This window comes from Lagopus leucura, unplaced genomic scaffold, assembly GCF_019238085.1.
Source record: "Lagopus leucura isolate 7727_CA_CO unplaced genomic scaffold, USGS_WTPT01 Super-Scaffold_100058, whole genome shotgun sequence".
Classification (NCBI taxonomy): domain Eukaryota; kingdom Metazoa; phylum Chordata; class Aves; order Galliformes; family Phasianidae; genus Lagopus; species Lagopus leucura.
This window is the reverse complement of record NW_024962304.1, coordinates 148,899-174,743: the sequence shown is the minus strand read 5'-3', so window position 1 is coordinate 174,743 and position 25,845 is coordinate 148,899. Positions and strand designations below refer to the sequence as shown.

Here is a 25,845-nt window from a genome sequence, read left to right as displayed (position 1 = left end):
CCCCCCCCCCCCCCCCCCCCCCCCCCCCCCCCCGGGGGGGGGGGGAAATGCACAAAGTAAAATAGCTTACTTAGACTTCTGTCATTCTTTGTTCAGAATAATGATTAAATGGTGCCTTTTTATTTATTTGGGTTTGATCACTGGGGAGAGATTGAAATATTTATTTTCCTTCTGCATTAAGAGTAGTTTGCCAAGAATGATTCAAGGCAAGCTGAATATTTCAAAGGAGTGAGAGAGATGTGGAGACAACCTTGTGCAAACCAGGAGTGTCTTATGGTTTATTCTTTGATATTTTGAGGCTTGAAAAATGTTTGTGTTTGAACGGGAAAGAGGTGGGAATGTATGAGTTTGACTTGTATTTTATCCAGTCACATTCTGCAACTCTGTCCAAAAAAGAAACTACATAGCTTAGATTACCAGAGAAAGTAGAAATTTGTGGTTGAATCTAGATTCTGTTCGTTTTCCAGATATTGCTATTCAGTTTTGTAGTGAAAATACATTAAGTAGGTAGTCCCACCATGTGATAAACAACTGTTTATTCCTCTTTTAGAAGTTTGTTTATCTTATCAGCAATAACAATCACAGAATCATAGAATCGTAGGGGTTGGAACGGACCTCCAGAGATCATCAAGTCCAACCCCGCTGCCAAAGCAGGCTCCCTGCAGCAGGTCGCACAGGTAGGTGTCCAGATGGGTCTTGAATATTTCCAAAGAAGAAGACTCCACAGCCTCCTTGGGCAGCCTGTTCCAGTGCTCCGTCACCCTTACCTTGAAATTGTTTTGCAAGTTGGTGCAGAACTTCTTATGCTCCAGTTTCTGGCCATTTCCCTACAGACTGAAAAGAGGCTGGCCTAGTAAGTGGTATTAAAATAATACTAATTGTTTCTGAAGCTGTTCTGAAGGGAATAGGGGAATACAGTGTGACATACCTGAATCATTAACAAAGTGGACTGTTTTAGAGTGATTTGATCCAGTAAAAAAGTGTAGGATGGGGACATGTCTCTCAGACTAGCGTTATCTCTTTAAAAACCTGAGATCTTGCTAAGCAATATTTTATTAATAGACACAGCTGTGCAGAATATATGGTAGGAAGCTCTGCGACCCACCACATGCTGCTGTCGTACAGGAAGTAGTTCATGCTTTCTTCTTCTACACAGCTAACAGAAGTCAGTAGATCACTGGAATTTACGCTTAAATTCAGGCATTTGTGTAGATCTCTCCTACTCTGTAATCCTTATATGCATGTACACTGAGACCAATTCAGATTTCATTAGCGCTTTAGCACATACTTAATTTCCCTAGGGAACCAAATTCTTAGTCATGCTACCTCCTTCCAGAGCTTGAGATGCTTAGCATGAAAGACAACTTCTGCCTGGATGCTTTCCTGTGAAGCCTAATCTAGGGAACCTGCTTCTGCAGAGAGGTGAGGAGTAGATGATCTCCAGAGATCCCTTCTAACCTATACGTGAATCTTTGAGATTCTGTGTAACAAGCTCTTAAGCAGTCACTTAGTCATGGGAAAATAAACGACATTGAACACAAACCTGTATGTTTCATTATAGATATCCTGTCAGGTCGGGATGTGGTCTGGCTACAAAAGCACAAGCCTCTCTGTCTTGTGCTCTTTCTGCTGTTCTGAGACTTACCAAAATTTGGTGATAACCAAATGTGGTGGTAACCAAATCTGATTTTGCTTTTAAGGCTGCTTTGCTGTTTGATAGTTTAAAATGTTAACAATCCTTAAAATAGTCTATGATGATAGTCAAAAGAGGGGAATAAAAATTATTTTGAAATTTGCTGTTGCCACACAACAGTAAATAAAGAAGAAAAAAAAAAAAAAGGAAATTTCTCATGTTTTAATATTCTAAATGACAGAATTTTTTCAAATCTACCCAATATACTGAATATATTGAACATCTTGAGCAATGACGCTTTTTCCTTGCACATGCTACATTTTTCTTTTTTCCTACACTGTGGTTGCATTTCCCTATATTATCACAAACATTAAGAAGTAACTAAAAAATTACACCTTTTAAAACTGAAATGTTTGATTTGAAAGTGGTTTCTGATTTAACTATTAAACGTGTTTTCAAAACAGATTTTGCTGAAACTTGTTCATCAAAGGGACATTGCAAACAGGGTATTCCTGTTATGAATATGAAAGCTCGTTACTTAAATCTAAGGAAGGTCAAATTTCAACAGGCCATAAAATACTGTTTTTTTTCGAAAAAAGACACAGTCAAAATTCAGTGTTCAAATAAAATTGGTGCCTGCTTGAACTGTAGTCACCAACTTGAAGTTACGCTTTATGAGAAGTGAAAGCTTTTACAGACTTTCTCTTTGTAGGATTTTCTGTAGAATTTTCTTTCCTCTTGTAAAGCTGCTTCACATTACAGGTAAATCAGCTGCCTATGCACCTTCCTGATTCAGGCCATGCTTTCAGCTTGGGTCTCACTTTTGCCTTTTAAGACAGAGATAGCAGTGAAAAGTGCTTGCAAGGCTTGGGTGATGTCTGCCTTGACGAAACCTATGCAGAGTCTGCTGGTCTGACCCCAGGCTTTGCTGTTGGCCACAGCACACCTGTCCTGATCCCAGGACTCACACCCAGCCAAAACACACACAGCCTGGCCCTGTGTCTCTATCCTGGCCACAGACCATCTGACTTGGCCTCAGGCCTCTCTCTTGGCCATGGGCTGCCTGGCCTGCCACCTCCATAGCTCTCAGTTGCAGTTGGCTGGCCATGCTCTGCAGCGAAATACATCATCTTGGCACTTTTTTTTTTTCCCGGCCTTTGACAACTCAGTTCTCCAAACAAAAGTTCTCAATTTCAGCTCCTGACAGGTCCATGGTTATATGTCTTATTGGAGTTCCTTAGCTTTGTTTGTTGTTAAATAGTAATCTGTTTTAAAAACTGAGCCCAGTTCAAGATCTGTGTCTGAATTCTGCATTTGGGATTTTGGCCTGGAATTGTGCAGAGATCTGGTACGTCGCTTGGGATCTTTGTAAAGCTGGGAAACAAGAAGAGGTCTTGCACAAATAGAGGAATGGAAGGAGATGATGAGATTGTTTCTCAGATTTATTTTATCTGCAAATATTCTACAGACACAAGTTAAAGAGAGGTGCTGCACTTGAAATAGCAACTTATAGGTTGCTTCCTGTGGCTATTGTCTGTTTTGTAGATATGTTATCCATTTACTCTGTGCTTCATCTGACTTTTTTTAAGGTAGTACCCAGAGAAGGCCTGTAGTATGTCAGTTGTAAGCAGAAAACCTTGTAAGCTAAGTCCCGTTCATATTAAATAAAATAAATAAAAATTAACTACAAGGAAAAAAAGCATGGGGTTCTGATTGCACTGAATAGCAGTGAAGTGTGTGGAAAGGACTCTGTAAGTAAATTGAAGTGAATGGAAAACCACACGTAATGCCATTATGCAAACTGTTAACACAGAAGTAAGTGTTTCTGTGGTTGGGGTTTTTATTTATTTATTTATTTATTTTTTTAAGCGGGTGTATACTACCATTCTGCTGCTTGATCATGTTTGCAGCCAAATTACTTAGCACAAAATATGTACATAACTACCAGCTGTCAAGCTTCTCCACGTTTTTACTATGTACCACAAAGCATCTTTGTCTACTATTGTCCTGTCTGTGCCTCAGTAAATTACTAATTGTGATACCTCTGCCTTACAGTGACACCTGCTGCCATGGGCAGATGGGTCATAAAGCTAGTTCTTACCTGAAAAGGGAAATATTCTGCCTTCAGACTGACTGCTGATTGCTTTTCTAAAATATACCCTTCCTTCTTCTTGAGCGTAGTTTTCTCACTAAAGCAAAACACAGACCTTCAGACCAGCAGCTGGAACCCACGTGAAATAAATGAGCTAGTCCCAAATCTCATCCCCACACTGCTTTTTACACAGTGTATATGACAGTTTAATCTCTTTTCATCAAAGCTCCTTTCCTCTTCAAGTGTAGTTTGATGTACAGCTTCAACATAAGCAAGTGTATTGATAAGGCTCTGAAAATGACATGAAATGCACTGCATACTGCATATCAATGATAGCAAATTAGGGTACACCTTTGGAAATGCACATGTTGATATGAAGTAATTATGTGTGAACATGACTGTACCAGCATTACTAATTATGCTTTTGATTCATTATTTGGGAGCTCCATTCAGTGGCTAGTGGGGCTTAATGACAGACCTGGTTCTGAAAACAGTGCCAGGGAAGGTTATGGAGCAAAACATCTTGAGATCACACAGTGCAGGCAGTACAACCAGGGGATCAGGCCCAGACAGCATGGTTCATGAAAAGAAGGTCCTCTTTGGCCAACCTGATCTCCTTCTATGATTGAGTGACCCAGCTGGTGGATGAGGGAAAGAATGTTGACAGAGTCTACCTAGATTTTAGCGAAGCCTGTCCTCCACAGTATTCTCATAGGGCAGCTGGCATCCTGTGGCTTGGACAGCCACTCTTTGCTGGGTAGAGAACTAGATGCATAGCTAGGCCCAGAAAGTGGTAATGAATGGTGTTAAATCCAGCTGGTGACTCGTCACAAATGGTGTTCCCCAGGGGTCGGTGCTGGGGCCTGTCCTGTTCTGTATCTTTATTGATTACTTAGGTAAGGGGATTGAGTGCACCCTCAGTAAGTTTGCAGATGACACCAAGTTGGCTGGAAATGTCAATGTGTCGGGGGGTAGCAAGGCCCTACAGAGGGATCTGGACTGGCTGGATCATTGGGCTGAAGCCAGTGGGATGAGGTTCAATAAGGCCAAGTGCCGGGTCCTGCATTTTGGCCACAACAACCCCATGAAACACTACAGACTTGGGGCAGAGAGGCTGGAAGCCTGTGTAGAGGAAGCAGACCTGGGGATGCTGGTTGATGCTCAGCTGAACATGAGCCAGCATTGTGTGCAGGTGGCCAAGAGAGCCAACAGCATCCTGGCTTGCATCAGAAACAGTGCTGCCAGCAGGAGCAGGGAAGCGATTGTCCCTCTGTACTCAGCACTGGTAAGACCACGCCTTGAGTACTGTGTTTGGTTTTGGGTCCCTCACTGCAAGAAGGACATCAAAGTCCTGGAGCATGTTCGGAGAAGGGCAGTGAAGCTTGTAAAGAGTCTGGAACACAGATCTTATGAGGAGAGGCTGAGGGAACATTAGTCTGGAGAAGAGAAGGCTCAGAATAAACCTTACTGATCTCTACAACTACCTGAAAGGAGGTTGTAGTGAGCGCCCATGTAACTAATGATAGGACTAGAGGGAACAGCCTCAAAGTTGTGCCAAGGGAGATTCAGCTTGGATGTCAGGAAAAATTTCTTCTCCAAAAAAGTGGTCAGGAACTGAAATGTCTTGTCCAGGGACGTGGTGAAATCACTAACCCTGGAGGTGTTCAAGAAACGTTCAGGTGTTGTACTAAGGGACATAGTTTATTTGGGAAATATTGGTGGTAAGTGAACATTTGGACAGGATGATCTTGGAGGTCTTATTCAACTTCAATGATTCTATGATTCTATGAATAAATAGCCGAATTAGGGCCAGCTGGAGAAGGTTCAGTCTTACTCCGCATTATGAAAGATGAATGGAAACCAGTAATCCTGCAGCTCTGGAGAATGGCATGATGCTGAGCACATTGAAAAATGATGCCAGTAAGGTACAAATGTGTTTGGATGTAAGCTAACTTTGATTCCCCATTTCTCTCTCTCCCCAGGCCTTTCTTATTCTTAGGGTAAGGGTAGGCAGGGTCAGAAAAGGGATTGGAAGAGATCCTGAAGTGGGGACACTTGAGTTTTTCTCAGTAAGACTTAGATCTGTCAATTTCAATCTTCTTTTTTTCTGTCAGATTTCTCAATAGTTTGGTCAAGGTCCAAGGAAAGATGCTAACTTTAATATATGGTATATATGTATGCCACAAATCAAATGACTTTATGCAAAAAAAATGAACAAAACGGGAGCTGGCTAAGAATTGGAAGTGCACAACAGGAGAGACTTTACTGCTATTCTCTTAGATGACAGTTTTTTTCAGTTTTTGGTTCACTGAAATATATTTTGTCCTGTCAAAATAAATAATTTATTTCAGTAATAGAAAAATAACAGTTTTTTTTCCATCACGAAGGCAGTATCAGCAGGGATATGCATAGTCTAGCATGCTAACACAATTCTACTTTAGTATTAAATAGAAACTTAATGTAATTCCTGAGATGTTACTACTACATTTATCAAAAATGAGTTTCAGCAAGAGCAAAATGGCTGATGTTCCAAACAATATTTTTAAAGTTTGTAGCAGATCTTTCTCTTACAGAGTGTGAGAATAAATGCATGTAGAGTAGCTGGAGGCTGGGGCTGTGGCCCAACACCCTGCTGGGCTGCTGGCTGAGGGCGTCAGGTCTTTGCTATTCGTGTCCCAGAGCAGAACCACGTTGTCCAGGCCCAGCCCTGCTCTGCAGGGACACTTCCCAGTCAGTGGGGGAACTGGGACCCAGCCCAACTCCCATGTGTGGCTAAGAGGGAAGCTTTGTGGCTCTCCAGGCAGTTCCTGGCATCAGGAGCCTGCTAGCAACAGGATGCAGAACTGGGACAGTGGAGACCTTTAATTCCAGTCTGAAAAAGGCTGTGACATTTCCTTACATTTCAGCAGGGTAAAGCAAGAAGCTGATTAAATTATTGGTTTACTGACATTTTTCAAGCAGGGAGTATAAAAAGGGAAAAATGAAAAGAATAAACTTCCTCCTGATTTGTGCCTGCGGAGGCACGAACACACAGCCTCATCATGAGGTCACATAGCTGTTAGTGTAAATGACGGTAACATGTACTTTGCTTTATGCCTGAGCTCCGTCCCCTTGGTTTAGCACAGCACAGCACAGGGACACTCCCAGGGCTGGGCTTGCAGAGCATGTTTCAGCCAGGGATCCACAGCAGCTGGGTGGACACCAGAGCTCCTCATCTGACAGACTCTGAGAAGGACGGCGGGGAGAAAAAGGGGATGTCATGCACTCCATGAGAGTTATGGAATATTAAATCTAACACTGAAAAGAGATTACTTCAAACTTGAATATGAGTAATTGTAATGAACTCTGTGCGGAACTGTACCTGAAGACAGTCCAGAAACTCAATCTTGTGAAAAAAAGTTGCTTTCTTGTCTCTCTTTGTCAGCACATTACTCCTGATATGCTTACTGATATTTGGGTTTCTTTTTGCTTGCAGCTGAGGGGTACTGCTTTTGGTACTGTTTTGTTTGGAAAAAGTATTGACCTAATCTTCTATTCTTTTTTTCTATAGTGAACATTGAGATTTCAATTTTTATTTTATTTTATTTTTTACAATTTTTGTTGTTGTTGTTATTCAAGCAAGGTTTTGATTTGAGGACTGTGTAGCTTAGTTTTTTGCTAAAATGCAGAGGAGGCTATTGTCTGTGGTTAAAACTGATGAATTTTCCCTTTGTTTCATTTCTATGTTTGTGTTATCATAAGATTGAACAAATGGGCTGAGAATACTGTTTTCGAATTCATCAGGGCATTGTTTCCTTCTTTGTGTTCCTGTATTTAATTGCTTAATGAATCCTGCCTCTGCTTACCTGATATTTATGTGATGCTTACAGATCCAAGTGAGCGATTAAAGATGTGCACCAGTTTTGTAGGAAACCTAGAGGTACATTCCTAGGTGTGCAGCAGATCTTTCAGAATCTGTTCCGTACAGAAGAAGCAGTCTGTCTGCTCTGGCATTGGCTACGCATGCTGGGCCTTCATGTCCCAACTGATACAGACTGCAGGGAGGTCAGTTACAAAACATCAGCAGTGGATGGACCTTTCTAGTGTTTGCAGTCAGTTCAAGGGTAACAGCCATTGCTTTGCACAGCATTTGTGAAAACTGAAATTCGTTCCTGCGCTGGAAATGTGTATGTAAAACCATACAGCACCATAGGCAGAAGATTGAATTTTTGGTGAAATTCCTATTGGAATTCCTATTTGGTGATATTCCTATTCCTACAAAGCGCTTTGTACACCTGCAGAAGGTTGACTCCATTACTACTATCTTGCAGCAGCATGAAAGTTCACCTGTAATAGCATCTTGACAAGCATCTGTATATTCATTTAATTTGGAACCATATAATATATTGGCAGCAGGTGACTTTTTGCTGCCTTCATTCAGAGCCCCATTGGCTCTTGCACATTTAAAATAGCAGTGACAGAAGCCAAGCCTTTTCAGTTCAAGTGAACTTAACCATAGACCTAATTAAAATATTTAAACAGCTTCTTAGCAAGAGCAGTGTCCAGCTGCAAAGTAGAAAACGTGTATGGACTAACAGAGAGATGATTGGCTAAAAGAGCTGCGGAGATACCAAAATAAGAATGTCTGCACTGAATAGTATTTACTATCTAACAGCTATTGCATACAATCCTGATAACAGGTAGAAATACATGGGTGGGAGGCAGTAGTTTGAGCAAATGTATCTTCTGGCTAGCGTTCTGCAACTGTACAAATCTGTGGATTTGTGAAATATATTATCACGGTTTCTTCAAGACGAATGAGAAAAAGAGAAAACACATAAATACGGATTATGCATTTTGCTATTGGTAATTGATATTTTTATTAATATTGTGACAAAAAAAGTAGTAGCCAAATGTGTCAAGCAAGCCAAATACATTGTTTTTTATACATAAGATTCCTAGTCATTAATTATGCAGCATTGTTTTATGTGGTGATCATGCCGGCAGGTTAATTATGGTAACCAGATTACTGAATCAGTAAGGGAAACATTGCATAGCTAGAGGAGTTAAGTAAGATTAGTAAAGAAACATGGGGATATACTTAGAGCAGTTTTATAAATTTGAACTGGGGCAAAAGCCTGGGTTAATTAAAAAAATTTAAAGAAATGAAAAATTGCTTTATTTCCCTTGCAGTAACTAATTGGGGAATGTAACATATTTTATGCTTTTTTTTTTTTTTTTTTTTCTTTTTTTTCTTCTGGTGTTGGTGTTTTGTATAAATGTCTTTTATTGTACCCTTTTTGTACCCTGGTCTTACTCAACATGCAAGAGTTGTACCTGTTCTGTACAGACTATTCCCCTCCTGGATCTTCAGCACTATTCAGTTTGTGATATTTGCCTTTCTTCTGCGAAAACTCAGAGCTGGGACTTCTCTTTCTGTGTTTGCTATGCTGTTCATAGCCTGTCTCACAGTTACAGGAAGTTTTTTGTATTTACTAAAAGAGGTTCTTTTTGCTTTCAGTATTTTTGTTATGTTAGAATAGTTTTGTATTCACTAGCAGGCCTAATATTTGTCTCTGTTGTTGAAGGAAAATAGTTCATAGATTCCCATCAGAAGAGACACCATTTAAAATGACCAACTTTACTCAGAAGGACCTTGGTCCTTCCTTCACTCTGCCTGTCTGAAACTCTTTCAGAGGTACAGCGAGCTCCCGGTACATACTTGACATGATTCCTCCTTAACATGAACTTAACTGGATGGTGTTCAGTTTAATACGTTAAATAACAATAACATTTAAATAACATTTTTACCAACTCCGTGCTTTCTGACTGGAATAAGCTAGATGGCACGGAAGGTACCTGGCAGATCTGAGGGTTCTCCAGTAATGATGTAATACCCTCTGGATCCAAAAGAGATGGTGTGGGCAGGACGCTCTTTGTTTTGGCTGACCACGTAAGTTATTCTTCCCTCTTGGAGTTCAGCAGTCAGTCAAGAAACACAGCGGCAACTATCTGAGGAGGAATGGTGATTTACTAAATCCAGCAAAATCAAACAAAATGAGAGAGAGATCAGAGTGCCCAAAGTGTGAGCCCCCATGTTAGTGCAAGGGAGGCACGTGCCCTTCTTTGCAGCGAACTGAGGGGGAATCTCTTTGGGAGAGCTGCTAGGTCCAGAGTCCATCTATCTTCCTCTGTCTGCCAGGTCCTCCTGGAATGCCACCCTCCCCTCTCATCAGAATACTCAAAATGCCCATAAGGGGCAGTAAATGGAACCGGAACATGAACTCTTTAACTCCCACTGGTTCACATGATGTTCTGATGCGGAATACTGACAACAAAAAATCACCAAACCACAGCACTATGTATGGCAACTGTTTTGAGAAATCAATAGTAGTCTTATCTCCATGTGAACAATGTACATCTATCATAGACCTGTTGTCAGGCACCTTTAGGTCATAGAAAGAGTCTGGTATTTTACATGTACCAGTCTGAATGAGAATGCTGATTTTTTTTTTTTTTCTTTTTTCATAATACCCAGTTTGGTTTGGGTTTTGATCATATGCTGTTAAGCTCGTAAGCTTGGATGCAGTATTAGGTCAGGCATACCTTCTGGTGAGTCCATTCGGATAAAGGTAGTTCTGGCTATCTTTCAGTAACTGAGACATTTTTTCTCTCACTGTCTGCATCTTTCTGCAAGTCGTAAGCCACTCATTTGTTTTAAATATGAACGAATACTTAAAAAATCACTGTCCTTAGAAGGAGAAGGCTGTGTCTCTGTGTGGCTAATGAAGTGTGATTTAGGCAGCTTAAGTTCCTGGAGTTAGAAAATAATTTTCCTTCAGACTTCTTATGGTTTTGATTACAATGAATATCTTGCTTTTGTAGCTTGAGGAGAGAGAAGAAACTTCGTAATGGTTAGGTCCTAAGCCTTGTTTAAATGCATCATACCTGCTGTTTCCACTATAAGCTCAAGTGAGAGAATTTTAAAGGCTCCAGTCAAACACAGGAGAGGAAAATTATGTTCTTCTTGTCTGATGATGTTAATATTCATCATCAAGAACCATTGTAAGCAGCTGGACAGCAACTATAATTTAGAAATTATTTCATCTGTGTCATGGCTTTATGATTTTTGGTTATCATATTCCACATCATAACATCACGTAGTGCACTGGGAGTTAAGGTGTTAATGCTCCAGTTCCAGGCATGTGTCCAGAAGAGAAGAATTACACACCCCAGGGGGCTCTGCAGTCGGAGAGGAGATACAACCCCTGGCAAGGTCATCTGATGCTCTCTTTCTTAATCAGGCTCTCCTCCCTGCTGCTCAACCAGAATGCGCATCAAAGCTGAGGAAGTGTGGGATAGATGAGTGGACAGTGAGGTGGGTTGAGAACTGGCTGACTGGCAGAGCACAGAGGGTCGTTGTTGGTGGTGCAGAGTCCGGTTGGAGGCCTGTAACTAGCGGTGTTCCTCAGGGGTCTGTGCTGGGTCCGGTCTTGTTCAACATCTTCATCAATGACCTTGATGAGGGGATAATGGCCACCCTCAGCAAGTTTGCCGATGATACGAAGTTGGGTGGATTGGCTGACACGCCTGAAGGCTGTGTTGCCATTCAGCAAGACCTGGATAGGCTGGAGAGCTGGGCAGAAAAAAACCGGATGAGGTTTAACAAAAGCAAGTGTAGAGTCTTGCATCTGGGGAGGAATAATTCCATGCACCAGTACAGGTTGGGGGATGACCTGCTGGAGGGGAGCTCTGCGGAAAGGGACCTGGGTGTCCTGGTGGACGACAGGTTGGCCATGAGCCAGCAGTGTGCCCTTGTGGCCAAAAAGGCCAATGGCTTACTGGGGTGCATTAAAAAGAGCGTGTCCAGCAGGTCGAGGGAGGTGATCCTCCCACTCTACTCTGCCCTGGTAAGACCTCATCTGGAGCACTGCGTCCAGTTCTGGGCTCCCCAGTACAAAAAAGACAGGGATCTCTTGGAAAGAGTCCAGCGGAGGGCCACGAAGATGGTGAAGGGCCTGGAGCATCTCTCCTATGAGGAAAGGCTGAGTGAACTGGGTCTGTTCAGCCTTGAGAAAAGAAGACTGAGAGGGGACCTGATCCAGGTCTATAAATATCTAAGGTGTGGGGGGCAGAATGGCGAGGCCGGACTCTTTTCAGTGGTGAGTGGAGACAGGACAAGGGGAAACGGCTGGAAACTGCAGCAGAGGAAGTTCCGCACAAACATGCGCAAGAACTTCTTTACAGTGAGGTGACGGAGCGCTGGAACAGGCTGCCTGGGGAGGTGGTGGAGTCTCCTTCTCTGGAGATGTTCAAGACCTGCCTGGATGCCTACCTGTGCGACCTACTGTAGGGAACCTGCTTTGGCAGGGGGGTTGGACTCAATGATCTCTGGAGGTCCCTTCCAACCCCTACAGTTCTGTGATTCTGTGATTCTGTGATCTCACCTCAGCGTTGTGGTGAGGCCTATCCACCTTTCGGACACTCTCTCTCGTTATATTTGATTTTTTAGCTTCAATTCCAATTATATTGTATTATAGTGTGTTATCTTGCATTCCGATACTATATTTAGGAAGCCAGTTTGTTTCTCCTCAGATTGTTGCTGCTGTTTTTAATTATTTTGGGGTCCCCTGTTTCCCTTTTCTGGAGACATGGATTTTGCGAAATCCCCTCACCCCACTAGTCACAGAACCAGGCTGAACCAGCCCATAAACCGTTGACATTCTGATATGTCAGGATCAAATCTGCTTGACTTTGGATTGTTGATATGGTTGTGCTTGGTGGCTGGAAGGAATGAGAAAAGTAGAATGAGGAAGCAAAAAAAGAGCATAATCTCTACAAAGAAACTGAAAACATTAGTGCTTACAGTAGTGAGCACTATAATTATGTGGATATGAGTATAGATGTGGATAAGAGAGAATAGGTCTTGTTGGAGCAGGGGCATTGATAGAAAAGATGCTGAGAAGTTTCATGCTAGTTCTCCAGCCATGTAGTGTTTTGTTGTCTGCAGGAAAGAAGCTGCTGTACCCCAGCCTACCCATGTGATGGCTAGCAGCTTTTGTGCCACTCTGCCTTTGTTTCTTTTTTTTCCAAGAAGCCTGAGCCAAGGTTGCATTGTACTGGGTAGTGGGTTTAACACAAGGAACATTCCCTGTGCTGGGAATTCAGCAGCCAAATAAAAAGGAGTGGCTTAAAGAAGATATTAGATACAGAAGTGCAGTCCGATGAACTCTGTTGTCCCAATTTGTATAGCCTGGCAAAGATGATTACTAAGCTAGAGAGGTAGGCCAGATTTCCTACTGAATCATAGAATCGTAGAATCATAGAATCACCAAGGTTGGAAAAGACCTTCAAGATCATCCAGTCCAACCATTCACCTATTCCCAGTAGCTCCCACTAAACCATGTCCCTCAACACAACATCCAGCCTTTCCTTAAACACCCCCAGGCTTGGTGACTCCACCACCTCCCTGGGCAGTCCATTCCAGTGCCTGACCACCCTTTCTGAAAAGTAATACTTCCTAATGTCCAGCCTGAATCTCCCCTGCCATAGCTTGAAGCCACGAGTACCAAGAGGAAAAAGCTAGGTCTGTGTCACTGTTGAGAGGCCATTCCAATTGAGAAACTGACATCAAAGGAAAGTAGCTTTAGCTGAAATATGAATTCTCAGTGGCAGAAAGTATCTGATTTGATTATTTATGTCTTTTTTTCCCCAAACTTTGGCAGGCTGTTCCTTTTCTTTGTCTCTCCTTTATTTTCTCCTCCCCTTTTCACTACCAGCCCCCAAATACTCCATCTTTCAGCCCTCTCTGATCTACCAGCCCATCTCCCTGCTCTCAGGACTGTAAGGGACGCTCTAAACTAGTGAGCACTACAGTTATCTGACCTGTGCATCTCTGAACAGAGCTGATAAAGACTATTATTTTCATGGTCATTTTCAGTCTTAATTACCTTATCATATATAAAAGTTCTTGCCTAAGAACTGCAGGTTAGCTGAATTATCCTTAATGGACATGCTCATGAATAAAGTACACTAATTTATATCTGATTATATAGTGATAGCATTAGAATACTTTTTTTCTAAAATCTTTTTTCTAAAATCTAAATAAAGGAACCAAAATACAAAGGCACATCTGTGTTTGTTTAAATCAGCTGGAATTAGTGGTGCGTGCTCTTTGCAGACACAAGTTGTATAAGCAGTGAAAATGATTGTGGTTTTATTCCTTTTGTACCAGGATCATTCAAGATTTAGTGTTCAGTATTAGCCCCTGACTTTATTTCAGATAATTCAAACAGTCTGTAGAGCAGTCTGGGAACTGTAGTGAAAGTATCACTTTTGATGCCATTCGGGTGATAATAAATAGCATTTATAATGCCTTACCTCTTTTTTGCTAGTTTTTATGCAAGTCTTTAGTAACTTTTCGGCTGAAGGAGGACTGTTAGATAAAAGATGCAAGTTTCAGTTTCTTTAGACAAGTATATGCCCGTATGTGGCGGATGCTCCCTGTTCAGATTTTGAATACTTGCTCTCCTATTCAGTTAAAGGTGTATGGGCACTAGGTTAGACAGAAGGCAGCTATTTGGAAAGTGCAGTGACATAGTTGGGTGAAGATAGGCATTTGGCTGATAAAAGCCATTAAAATGTTTTTTTTTTTAGAGAAAGAAGTGTCAAGTCAAACCACAGAAGTGGTTAAGATTTTTAATTTAAAATAAACATATATTGATGCTCTCTTTCTTCACTTGCAGCTGCACTGAGAGCTTGTGCTGATGGAGGTGCTAATCGTCTATACCATGTCACAGAAGGAAATCAGGACAGGTATGTTAATAATAAACATGAACTTATGAAAGTCATATTTTCTAAATAAAAATAAGATGTTGGGGATGGGATCTATTCAGTCAGTGAAAAGCTGTCTGCTTTGTACATGGTACTGGCCATGTGGTAGCAGTGAACATAACCTGAACTCCCTGTAGAGGTATGTATATGCTCAACTACTGATAAAAGGCCAAATTAGTGTATTTTACTAGTTTTCAGTTATGAATGTTTTTTCATATCCAAAAGATGGCTGATATTTCCGTTAGTAACTTTTAACTTTTGCTCAGGTCCTCTGAAGATGAAGCTTATTTGGTGTAAAGGGTCGAACTGGTTGGGAACAAAACGATCAGCTAAAGCTGAACTCAAACTATTGCTTCTTCCTTGAAAACCCTTGTGGTGTGTAAGGGCAGAAAACAATGGAGCACTCTCAACCATAACTGTCATTTCATTTTGGATGACAGCTAGTGAGAAAGCAGCTCTGAGAGTCACGTAGTGGCAGGCACTTGAATGCTTTTTCTGCTTTGTGTGTCTAATTGCTTTTCCCAGTCATAAGTTTTAAAAATACACAAGCAGCCTAAAACACCCTATTTTCTTAAGCCCACTGGTCTTTATTCCTCTGATTCATAGCTCAGCTTTCAATCTGTCTCATTTAGGTCTCCGTCAGAGCTAAGGCTTTGCAGCAACCTCTTGAAAAACTTACTGTGCTCCTGAGAGAGGTTGACAGGGACCATCTGATGCTTCTCACCAAGGGCTGAAACAAACTGTCCTCTTTATTTCTTACAGAAAATCTGCTTGCATTCGTGAAGTGGAATGAGGAATAAAATAGGCTGTCTACTTTTTCTTTTAAATTATTTCTGTATTAATGGTAGGACATCATACACGACCAAAGGCAAGTACAGAAGTTGTAAAGAATTGTACATGTTAGGTGAGGAAATAGGTCTGAAGGAGGAATAGTGCTTGTTTCCTCTAATGGCATTTAAGTCCATAAAATCCTGGGTTTCTGCCCCAGAAGTGTTTATGCAGCTGGTTTTATGGTGCAAAATAAATGCATTCCAATGGTTTATCATTTTCTAGTGGGACCATCAAACACAGTGTAATTCCAGGTTGCTAAACACCCATTGTTACTTGTACTTAGGATTTTCAGTTGTTGTGACCAAGGATTCATGGATAAGAAGTTTAATAAATACAGTAAGGTTGACTCTCAGAGTAAACTGGTGAGACAAAACTTATAAATTTATGAACCTTTTTATTCGTACAGCAGAACCTGGCACATATTTGCCAGCAGATGAACAACCAAATGTACGAGGGAGGACAGGAGAAGCTTGATTTCTTCTTGCCCTTCACAGCAAAGTTGAGTTAGAAGGAAAGAAGTAGCATTGAAGCGGGAGTTAACTTAGAATTTCTTCCTTTGTCTTCTGTGAAAAGTTTGATGTGCGGATTGCTGATACTCGGACTGAAGTCTGTCAAGCATTACTAACTGTTGTGTGTATTGCCTATGTCTCTTCTACTGACTGCTTGCAGAGCCATGTATGCACACCTTAAATCTAGAGTACAGACAGAAATCTGACTTGCAGCAAGTAGTTCTCTGATACTGGTGATTCTTTTTGAAGAGACACAAAGGGAGTGATGAGGCAATGTTAGAACTTTAACTTCTCTTGTAACCCATTCATCTCTTCTGCAAACCTTTATATTCTTATTGCATATAATTCAGGGAAAACTTGATTGTTATACCTTGGTTGAATAGTTCTTTCAGTCTTACATACTTGGCCCTTGGACTATTCTTTTTATCAGTCTTTTTTCTTTTCATGTTAATTGCCTGGGATAGTGCATATATATACTGCATAGATACTGCATATATATAGTACCTCCTATGAAATAAAAAACCTGCTATGAAATAGAGGAGAAAAATAAAGACTTGCATAATTTTAATTTCCGTCCTCAAAGAAATCATTCTGCTGGAAAGAATATTCATTTACTTCTCTGAAGTATTTTCCTTTAAATTCCCTGTCCAGTACTACAGAACTGGGTGCACAGACTCTACTGATATTTTCATCTTTTTTTTTTTTTTTTTTTTCCAGGGATACTGACTCAACCACTCCCTGCGGAGTCTATTCCAGTGCTTAACAGCCCTTTCTTGGGTTGTTAAAGTAAAGAAGTGTTTCCTAATATCCATCCTGAACTTACCCTGGCGCAACTTAAGGCCATTTCCCTTCGTCCTTTCACCTGTCAGCAGTGAGAAGAGTCCAACCCCGCTCTAACTGTATTGAAAGAGAGCAGTACGGTCTCCCTTCAGCCTCCTTTTCCCCAGACTAGACAGCCCCAGTTCCTTCAGTCTCTCCTCATAGGACTTGTTCCCCAAGCCCTTCACAAACCTTGTTGCTCTTCTCTGGACCTGCTCCAGCACCTCCATGTCCTTTCTGTACAGAGGTGCCCAAAACTGAACACAGTATTCGAGATGAGGCCTCACGAGTGCTGAGTACAGAGGTGGGATTACTTCCCTAGTCCTGTTCATCTCACAGTTTCTGATCCAAGCCAGGATGCCATCAGACTTCTTGGCCACCTGGGCACACTGCCGGCTCATATCCAGCTGACTGTCCATCAGTACACCAACGTGTTCTGTTCAGTCAACACTGAGCTGTTATATAGTTTGCATAAATGCCCCATTTGGGTTGGTCTCAAGACTTACGAGAAATAGATAGTGCTAGGGTTTTTGGTAACCTAGTTGAACCTTTGAAAGATTGATATAGGAAATTTGCTTACTTATTTTTCTTTGCTTTTCTTATAAATCTGCTATAGAAGTGCCTTCAGCAATTCTGGCACTCAAAACTCCAGACTTATCAGATGGCTGATGTATGTCTGTAATGACCTGGAACAACAGCAAAAAAATAACAATAATTAAATACAAAGGAAAAAACCAATAAGCAAAGGGAATCAAACCTCTGAAGTTTTTCTGTTCTTAGTACCTGGTGTTCTGCTCCTTAACAGCTTTAGGAAGGGCCTAGATTGTGCTGATCTAGAGTGAATGTCGCATGTTCAGCCCCAGCAGGATTATGGAGTTGGCTTGTTCCTGATAAATGTCAGCATAAAGCAGTAGAGAATCAAGCCAGGTAAGCTGATCATAGCCTAATATGCAGAGTGCTACTTAGTAGCTAAATGAGACTGTTAGCACATGGTTCTAAAATGCCTTAGAATGCATCAACTAAACTATTCAGATATGAAAATTTAAGAGGAATTTTGGAAAGGAATTATAGATATCTTTTTCCATCTTGGGCAAAAAGATAACTTCCTCTACTAAAGGATGTGTGCTATATATGTCACTGACAGAAGTGATCATCTCATATACAGTTATGATGCAGAGTTCTTCATGAAAGAGAGTTCAGAGGAAAAGACTAATAAAATACCTGCTTTTAATTCATACTTTCAATGAGGGATGGTGTTACAGACTTTATGGAGAGGCCCTTCTGATTTCTTTTCTCTGATGTCATTTCTTCCACTCACCTGTGGCAAGTTTGACAGTGTGATTCTCCAGGGCCTGTTCTCCTGGACTATTCTGTATTCTGGAGTAAATACAAAACTCTGCCAAAAGCAAAGAAGTGAAAACTATTTATTGCGAAGTATCCTCAAAGATACTTTAGTATGATTTGCTGTTGCTTTCTTTTTCAATATGTACCTGAGGTATTTCCCCTCTTTATTTGTTATCTGGGGGTGCTGATGTTTGCCCCTCACTACAAGAAAGACTTTGAGGCCCTGGAACACGTCCAGAGAAAAAGAGTGAAACTGGTAAGGGGTCTGGAGCACAAATCTTATGAGGAGCGACTGAGGGAGCTGGGATTGTTCAGTGTGGAGAAGAGGAGGCTCAGGGGAGACCTCACTGCACTCTGCAACCTCCTGAAGGGAGGCTGTGATGAGGAGGGGTTTGGCCTCTTCTCCCAGGCAACGAGCAGGACCTGGAGAAATGGATACAAGTTGTACCAGAGAAGGTTAGGTTGGACATAAGGAAGAACTTTTTCTCAGAGAAAAAGTGTTAGCAATCCTGTATTCTCTTCAGCACAGGAGAATGAGAGAAAATGAGCATCATGGTTAGTGAATTGGAGCATATCACAGTGGCAAAACAGACTGATCCTACTATTCATCAGATTTTTTGTGAAGCAAATCACTAGGAGAATAAGAACTGTATTGAATACATTTCTACATGACACAAGATTAGCAAACTTCAAAAACTCGGTTTAGCTAGAAGAAGGTTGCACATCATTTGATGATTAGAGACTGGAGCACCTCTCCTATGAACAAAGATTGAGGGAACTGGGCTTGTTTAGTTTGGAGAAGAGAAGGCTTGGGGGAGACCTCATTGTGGCCTTCCAGTACTTGAAGGGAGCGTATAAACTGGAGGGGGAACGGCTGTTTGTGAGGGTGGATGGTGACAGGACAAGGGGAATGGTTTTAAAGTGAGACAGGGGAGGTTTAGGTTGGATATTAGGAGGAAGTTTTTCACCCCGAGGGTGGTGATGCAGTGGAACAGGTTGCCCAAGGAGGCTGTGGATGCCCCATCCCTGCAGGCATTCAAGGCCAGGCTGGATGTGGCTCTGGGCAGCCTGGTCTGCTGGTTGGTGACCTGCACACAGCAGAGGGATTGAAACTGGATGATCTTTGAGGTCCTTTTTTCTGAGGTCCTTTGAGGTCCTTTGAGGCCTTGCAATTGTATGCTTCTATGATTCTGTGATCTTTGCATGCTAAACTGAGAAGATTATTTACAGTACTTTGACAGTCCACAAAAGCTCTTAAACCTTATCATGTCAATAAAAACTATCATAGGATCAGCAGCAGGTTTAGAAGCCAGCAAAACCGCCGTTTCAGCATAAGCCTTGAGCAGATCTGGAGGTTCATGCCAAGGGACTTTTATCACAGAGTGATTTGCTTAAAAACCATGAACACAAGCTCTTGGAGAGAGAGTCCTGGCCTTTGTCAGAAATAGTGTAGTCAGCAGGATTAGGAAGGTGATTGTCCCTTTGCACTCAGAACTGTGGAGGCTGCACCTTGAAAACTGTGTTCAGTTTTGGTCTGCTCACTACAAGAAAGTCCATGAGGCCATGAACTGTGTCCAAAGAAGAGCAACAAAGCTGGTGAAGGGTGTGGAGCATGTCTTATGAGGAGTGGCTGAGGAAATTGGGATTGTTTGGTCTGGAGAAGAATCGGGAGAGAGTTCATGTCCCTCTCTGCAACTACCTGGAAAGAGGTTGTAGTGAGCTGGAGGTCAGCCTCTTCTTACAGGTAGCTAGTGATAAGACAAGAGGTAATGGCTTAATGGTGTGAAGGGATGTTCAGGTTGGACTTTAGGAAAAATTTATTCTCCAAAAAAGTGGTGGAGTATTGGAACAGGATTCCCAGGGAGGTGGATAGTATCACCACCGCTGGAGGTTTTCAAGAAAAAGGTAGATGTTTGCACTGAAAGGCATGGTTTAGTGAGCATAGTAGTGGTGGGTTGATCTTAGTGATCTTTTCAAACCTTCCTGTTTCTATGATTGTATGATTCTGTGTTTTGAAAGTGAAAGAAACCAATTTGGGACCTTTGCTGAAGACCTTTATTTTGTTACAGAAAACTCCTGTCTCAGATGACTTCTGTCATGGCTCCTTAGTCTCATTTGAACCATTATTATTCTTTGCCCCTGACTTCAGACTGCAGTATCTGTAATTGCTGTCCAAATTCCAAAATGCTGCACTGAATTTACCTTGCTCAAGGATTTGTAATAAATATGTAAATAGGAGGAAGGAGAGGGAAAAGGGAAAAAGTACCTCATTTGTGAGATATCAGCTGTTCAAGATCTATCATCACCATCTCCTGACATGTTTTATCTGCAAAGACTTGATGTGCAGCACAAAGATAAACTTGTTTCAGGTGCTGGAACAGGCTGCCCAGGAAAGTGGTAGAGTCACCATCATGATTCTATGTGGCACTTAGGGATTTAATGGGCAATGTTATTACTATGATTTAGTGGGCAATATTACTGATAGGTGTACAGTTGAACATGATTATCTTAGAAGTCTTTTTCAGCTGTAATGATTCTACGATTCTGTGATTGTTCAGGTAGTTTTCTGGTATGATACACTACAAAGATATTTGAGAGAACTTGCAGGTACAAGTATTGCCTTACAGACTTCTGGAGATGTGTAAACACCTTGCCAGTGTGCAGCTCCTTTAGCAGAAAAGGGACACAGTTTGTTTGTCTGTGACATTATTTTGTGTCAGCTGCTCTTTTAACTTTCTTGTAACTGTCTCCTATGCCCTTGAGAGATTAATGCTTCTACTCCTTGAAACTCTTGAAAAAATAAAATTAAGTTTTTCATTTCATTGCTCATTTCTTTTCTTTCAGCTTCTTGCCTGATTACATCAGTGGTGACTTCGACTCCATCCTGCCTGAAGTCAAGGCTTACTACAAGGTTAAGGTAAAGCACTATCCCTTGGATGTGTTTGTGTGTGTTAGAGTGTTGTAGGATCCAACTCCGTAATGCTCCCATTGGTTATTAGGTGTTTTTAGCTCCCTTTGGTGTCTTTGGGTCTTTGGATGTGAAGTAACTTACAGACTTAGATGGGCTCTGCCTCTCACTGTAGTGGTGCTTAAAGTGAAAACAGGAGCTGCATTACTGCCTGACTCCTGTGTTAGGTGTAGTTTCATAGCACCAGCTCGAGAAGTAGAAGGTGTATTACTGCAGATTATAGCAACAAGAAACAATGGTAAAAGTTCTTGAAAAATATGTTAATTCCTTTGCCATGTGGAGATACAGAGCAATAAAGATAGAATATTACTTTCACACAACAGATTTATTTTTCCCTTGAAGTGTGCACCTAGATAAATGTCTTCAGGTAGTTAGGTTTTCCTGAAATAATATGAATATTCTGTTGGCATTTGCTAGTGCTCCTGCTCCCACTCACTGCTGAGCTACCTCTCCTGTTCCAGCAGGCAGAAGGCTGACCTGCCTGCTCCTGAGTTTCCTGTCACATGCAACTGTCTTGAGCTGCTGCCAGGCCATGGTTATCAGTGATGTGCACTGTCACTACAACTTGAGCTTCATCAGCATTCATACTGAATGAATTCATACGCAGAATGTTTTGTGCTGTTGCATAGATTTTCCATATATACTAATGTAACCTAACTGTTACACAAAATAAAAGGGAATGGGGTGCCCGGTGAAGGGTGGAATGCTTCTTTCCATGTGTATAGCTAATTCACGATGGTCAGCAAAAATGAGCCTATAGAGAGAGGGAAGCTCTAACACATAGCAGTTTGAGTAGAGTGTGAATGGAGTGAAAGTAAAGGAAGCAGAAATTGCCAAGATCCTTTGCAATCCCCTGTGCCTTTCAGTGTGATACTCAGTAAAAAATTGTGCCCACTGTTCTGTCTAGTCTTTCTGACTTGCTTGCTGATTTGTCCAGCTGCCAGGTAAAGGGCAAGTGGTGCTGAAGAGAATTCATTTGGTATTTCAGTTGCAGTGGTTTAATTTACATGAGGAGATAAGGTAAATTTTTTCTTTGTGTTTGTGAAGCTGAAGGTACATTTCCTTTTGTATTTTTAATAAATGTGCTGTATTGTTCTGTTAGGTTTTATACATGTGATGGAGTGCCAGTGACTTATTGACAGAAATTAAAGCATCATAACTTATTTTATGTATCTGAGGGCAGCAAACCAATGGTTAAGAGATGTTACTTTTTTGTAGTAAGGTTTATGGATGTTGTTTATTAAGTTATATTCACTTATGAGCAATTGTGTCAAATAGACTTGTGTAGTGCTGAGTGAGAAGGGGGAATGTTAAACTCTATGTGCATGAAACTAACTAGGATTCTGTAAAGCAGATGTAGGTCCTTTAAGCAGTCGTATCATCATTGTGAAATAATCACAGTTCTGACTCCCCTTCACACCAGCTTCATACCAAGATATTGCTAAAGACTCAGAAAGTATTCTGCCTCATTTAAGTGATGAAAGTGATAGCAGATCTATGCCATCACAAAAAACATGGCTTACATATTCCCAGAGACAAAGGAAGGGAAATCTTTAAGCCAATTCCTCTGATGTGCTTGGCTCATCAAGGATTAGATGACAAGTGTTTCCATTTTCCTTTAAGAAGGATTATCACCATTGTGTCAGGGAACTTTATCTAAATAAAGTCTATAGAATGGATTCATTTTTTCATCTCTGTTAGGCATGGCATGCCATAGTAAGTGAAGAGATGGAAATGACACTGCACTATAGAGAACTTGTGGTGATGGTTCTGTTGCTACACACTCTGTTGCTTCTTGCTTTAGCTGGATGTTTCTATTATTGAAACCTTTTAAAGCATCACTTAGTGATCAAGCATCCATTTGTATTGTTATGTCTCAAAGAAGACTCAGTTTTGAAAGGTTTTTAGGTCAAAGACATTAACTAAAATTGTGGTTAATCTGTCCTGATGACTGGAAACAGAAGGTTGAATGCATTGCCTTCTAAAATCCAGATTGGGCATTTTAGTGAGAATCCAGTTCAGCTATTCTACTGAGCAAACTGCATGTGCTTTAGAAGGCTTCTATAGATTTAGTAGGCTCTACTTCATATCTGTAATTAAAAGCTGTGGATATATTTACAACAGCACTCTTTCCTTTTGTCTTTCTTCTTTAAACCCCACAGAACCACTGATATTTACAGGCAGTTCTGTAGCTGTAGCATTTTCTCTTTATTTTTTCTATTACATTTCGAGGTTCAATGGTTATGAAAATGCTTAATAGACATGGTATGAACACACTCTTTCTGTTCTATAATTATCAACTTATAACAACTTATAATTAGATTTATGAATTGTATTTGTATGGCAGTGCTGATACATCTCTGGCTAATATGCTGCCTTGTTTAAATGCAGGTTATGATGTCATTCTCTGTGACTTTCTGAGGCCAAAACTTGTAATAATTTTCAAAGTTGATTTCCCTCAGTTATATCACTTAAACACATAAAAGTATTGTTTTTCTTTGACTACTTTAATTTATCCTTTATCTCTAAACTTTAGTATTTTTTCTAAAACTGAATTTTATATATAAGATGGGAATTAGACTATTAAGAAGTTTCACTCCTAGCGTTTTTCTTACACTGAACGGGCTTGTAAGAAAGCATGTTTCATTTTCGAACTTGACTCTTTTGTGAGAGGTTTCAAGGCTTTGGGAGGAGCTGTAAAATTGTGCAGGTGGATATAAAGCAGTCCTGTCTTGCTGTAGAGCAGCAGTTAAGTTTTTAAGTGATTTTGGTGTTACATGTTCTGCTGAAGACATGTCTGACATCAATGTAAGAAGTGCTGTGCCTACCTCTGTTGAGCTTCTGACACGATGAGAGTGATCATTGCCATTTGGACCACATCTCCAGTTGTTCACCTTTGTTCTGAGATGCTGAAAATTTCCTTTCATAGAATCATTGAAACACAAGGTTGGAAAGGACCCACAAGATCATCTAGTCCAACTGTCCTGCTATCACCATTACTACCACTGAGCTACTAAACCATATCGCCTAGCACACCATCCAGATGTCCTGGTCCCCTTAACTTCGCTCTAGTGAGTAAGACTAGCAGGCTGATCTGGTATGGTAGGACCTGGATGCACGCACCATCTTTTGAATGATTTTCCACCTCTAAGTGTACTGAGGCCTGCAGTGGGGAAATGTTCCTGCTGCACCCTATATCTCCAGTTGAGCTGTGCATGGGCTGCAGCTCTCATAACAGCAGTTATTCTTCATTGTGCTGTCCTCTCACTTGCTAAGGAACCTCATATCACATCCCGCTACTTATCTGCAGCGTTCAAAGAGAAACCAGCATTCAGAGAGTTTCCATTGTATGCAGTTTCCCTCAAAACCTGTTCTGTGTTATCATATGGCAGGGAAAGACAGCAGAAAATTCTCGGTGCACGACTAATATCTAGGTCTTTTCCGTCACAGTTCTGTGACTGGCTGTCACCTGCATGATAGCTTTTACCATAAGCACAGGCTTGTCAGCTATGTACGTGCAAGGTATAACTTCTGAGCCTTCAGAAGGAATTAGCTGCCTGTCTGTCAGCTCATCAGTGCCAAATACAATTGACAGCCAAACACCCCTTGCTTGCTCATTGAAAGACCCTCAGTGTCTTAATGTAGATATAGGTTCATCAGGTTAAAAATTTTTATAGGTTAATAGTTCAAACTGTGTATGCAGTTTAGGATTTGGAACTTCCTATATGCCTTTGTAATGAAATCATTAAACAAAGTTGTCATAAATTGTTTCTATTCTCAAATAGTATTTCAGAGGTCTTGTTAAGATTGCATTTCCAAATAAGTTGTGTGGGTGATTTGGGTTATATGTTTTTTTATTCATGTCAAACCAAAGTAATATCATAATGTTCCAGAAATACCATAAATTCTTCAGAGATGCTGATCTTAGCTGATCTTAGTGACACTTCTGTAGAGCTGTACATGTTTGTACTCATCAGTTGCTGGCAATGAAGTTGCTGGCTGCTGTAGTGGGCAGTGGTTTTCTTCTTCTGAGTTTGTCCTTCTGTCTATCAGAATGTCAGCATGTCATTTCCTTAAGCTCATTCTTCCCAGATGCTTTGGTGGTCTTTGGAAAAAAGTTGTAAAGCTATGTTTGATTTTTAGTTGCTTATTATTGTAATTGTCACTCTCTGCATTGCAGTATACCTTGTTGAAATATATGATGACTTCAATTATTATTTTTTTTTTATTTAGGGAAATGTGTTTTTACCCATCCATGTGAAGACTAGGCATTCGCATAATCTATTCCATCTTTATAATTCTTGGACTCATCAATGATCAGTTCAGTGTTGTAGCTAAATAAGTAGGAATTTGCCATTCATAGAGAAGGAGAAATATAGCAGGAAAGAAGTTTGCAAAACTGAAGGAAGAGAAGGAGGGACTGTGCATTTGAAATGCTGAGTACAGAAGTTGATCTGCAAAATTGAGCTAAGGATATATAGCAGCTAGCATTCTCCTTCTGAACTGTATGTAATGATCCGGAAACAGTGACAAACTCTAAACAAGGAATAATCTTGCACAGGCAAAGATATTTTCTGCTGCTTGTAACACATGGCTTTTACATTGAGGCTGAGAGAGTTTTTAGAAACTGTAAGACAAAACAATAAAAAAAATTTAAAAATTGGTGCTATCTAACCATATACACAGCTCAACTAGAAGTTACACAGATAAAGGCTGTTGTTCATAAAGGAAAACTAACAAGCAATTGAAGTAATCAGGGACTTTCTCAAAGGTTTCAGTCTTAGGACTAATCTTGCTGTTTTCATTAACACACCAATACTAAAGGAAGAATGTGCTG

General features: G+C 40.8%; 1 protein-coding gene across 3 annotated transcripts in view; it reads left to right on the top strand.

Moving 5' to 3' along the window:
• TPK1 (thiamin pyrophosphokinase 1) overlaps positions 1 to 25,845 on the top strand; it is a 187,169-nt gene that overhangs the window by 62,993 nt on the left and 98,331 nt on the right. For 2 of the 3 annotated variants that reach the window (XM_042886507.1, XM_042886506.1), the window contains exons 3-4: positions 14,450 to 14,519; positions 20,885 to 20,957. In XM_042886507.1, the coding sequence (XP_042742441.1) occupies positions 14,450 to 14,519; positions 20,885 to 20,957 (143 nt within the window). Of the gene's footprint in view, positions 1 to 14,449; positions 14,520 to 19,610; positions 19,946 to 20,884; positions 20,958 to 25,845 lie in introns of those variants that run through there. The other variant, XM_042886508.1, reaches the window with a different exon arrangement.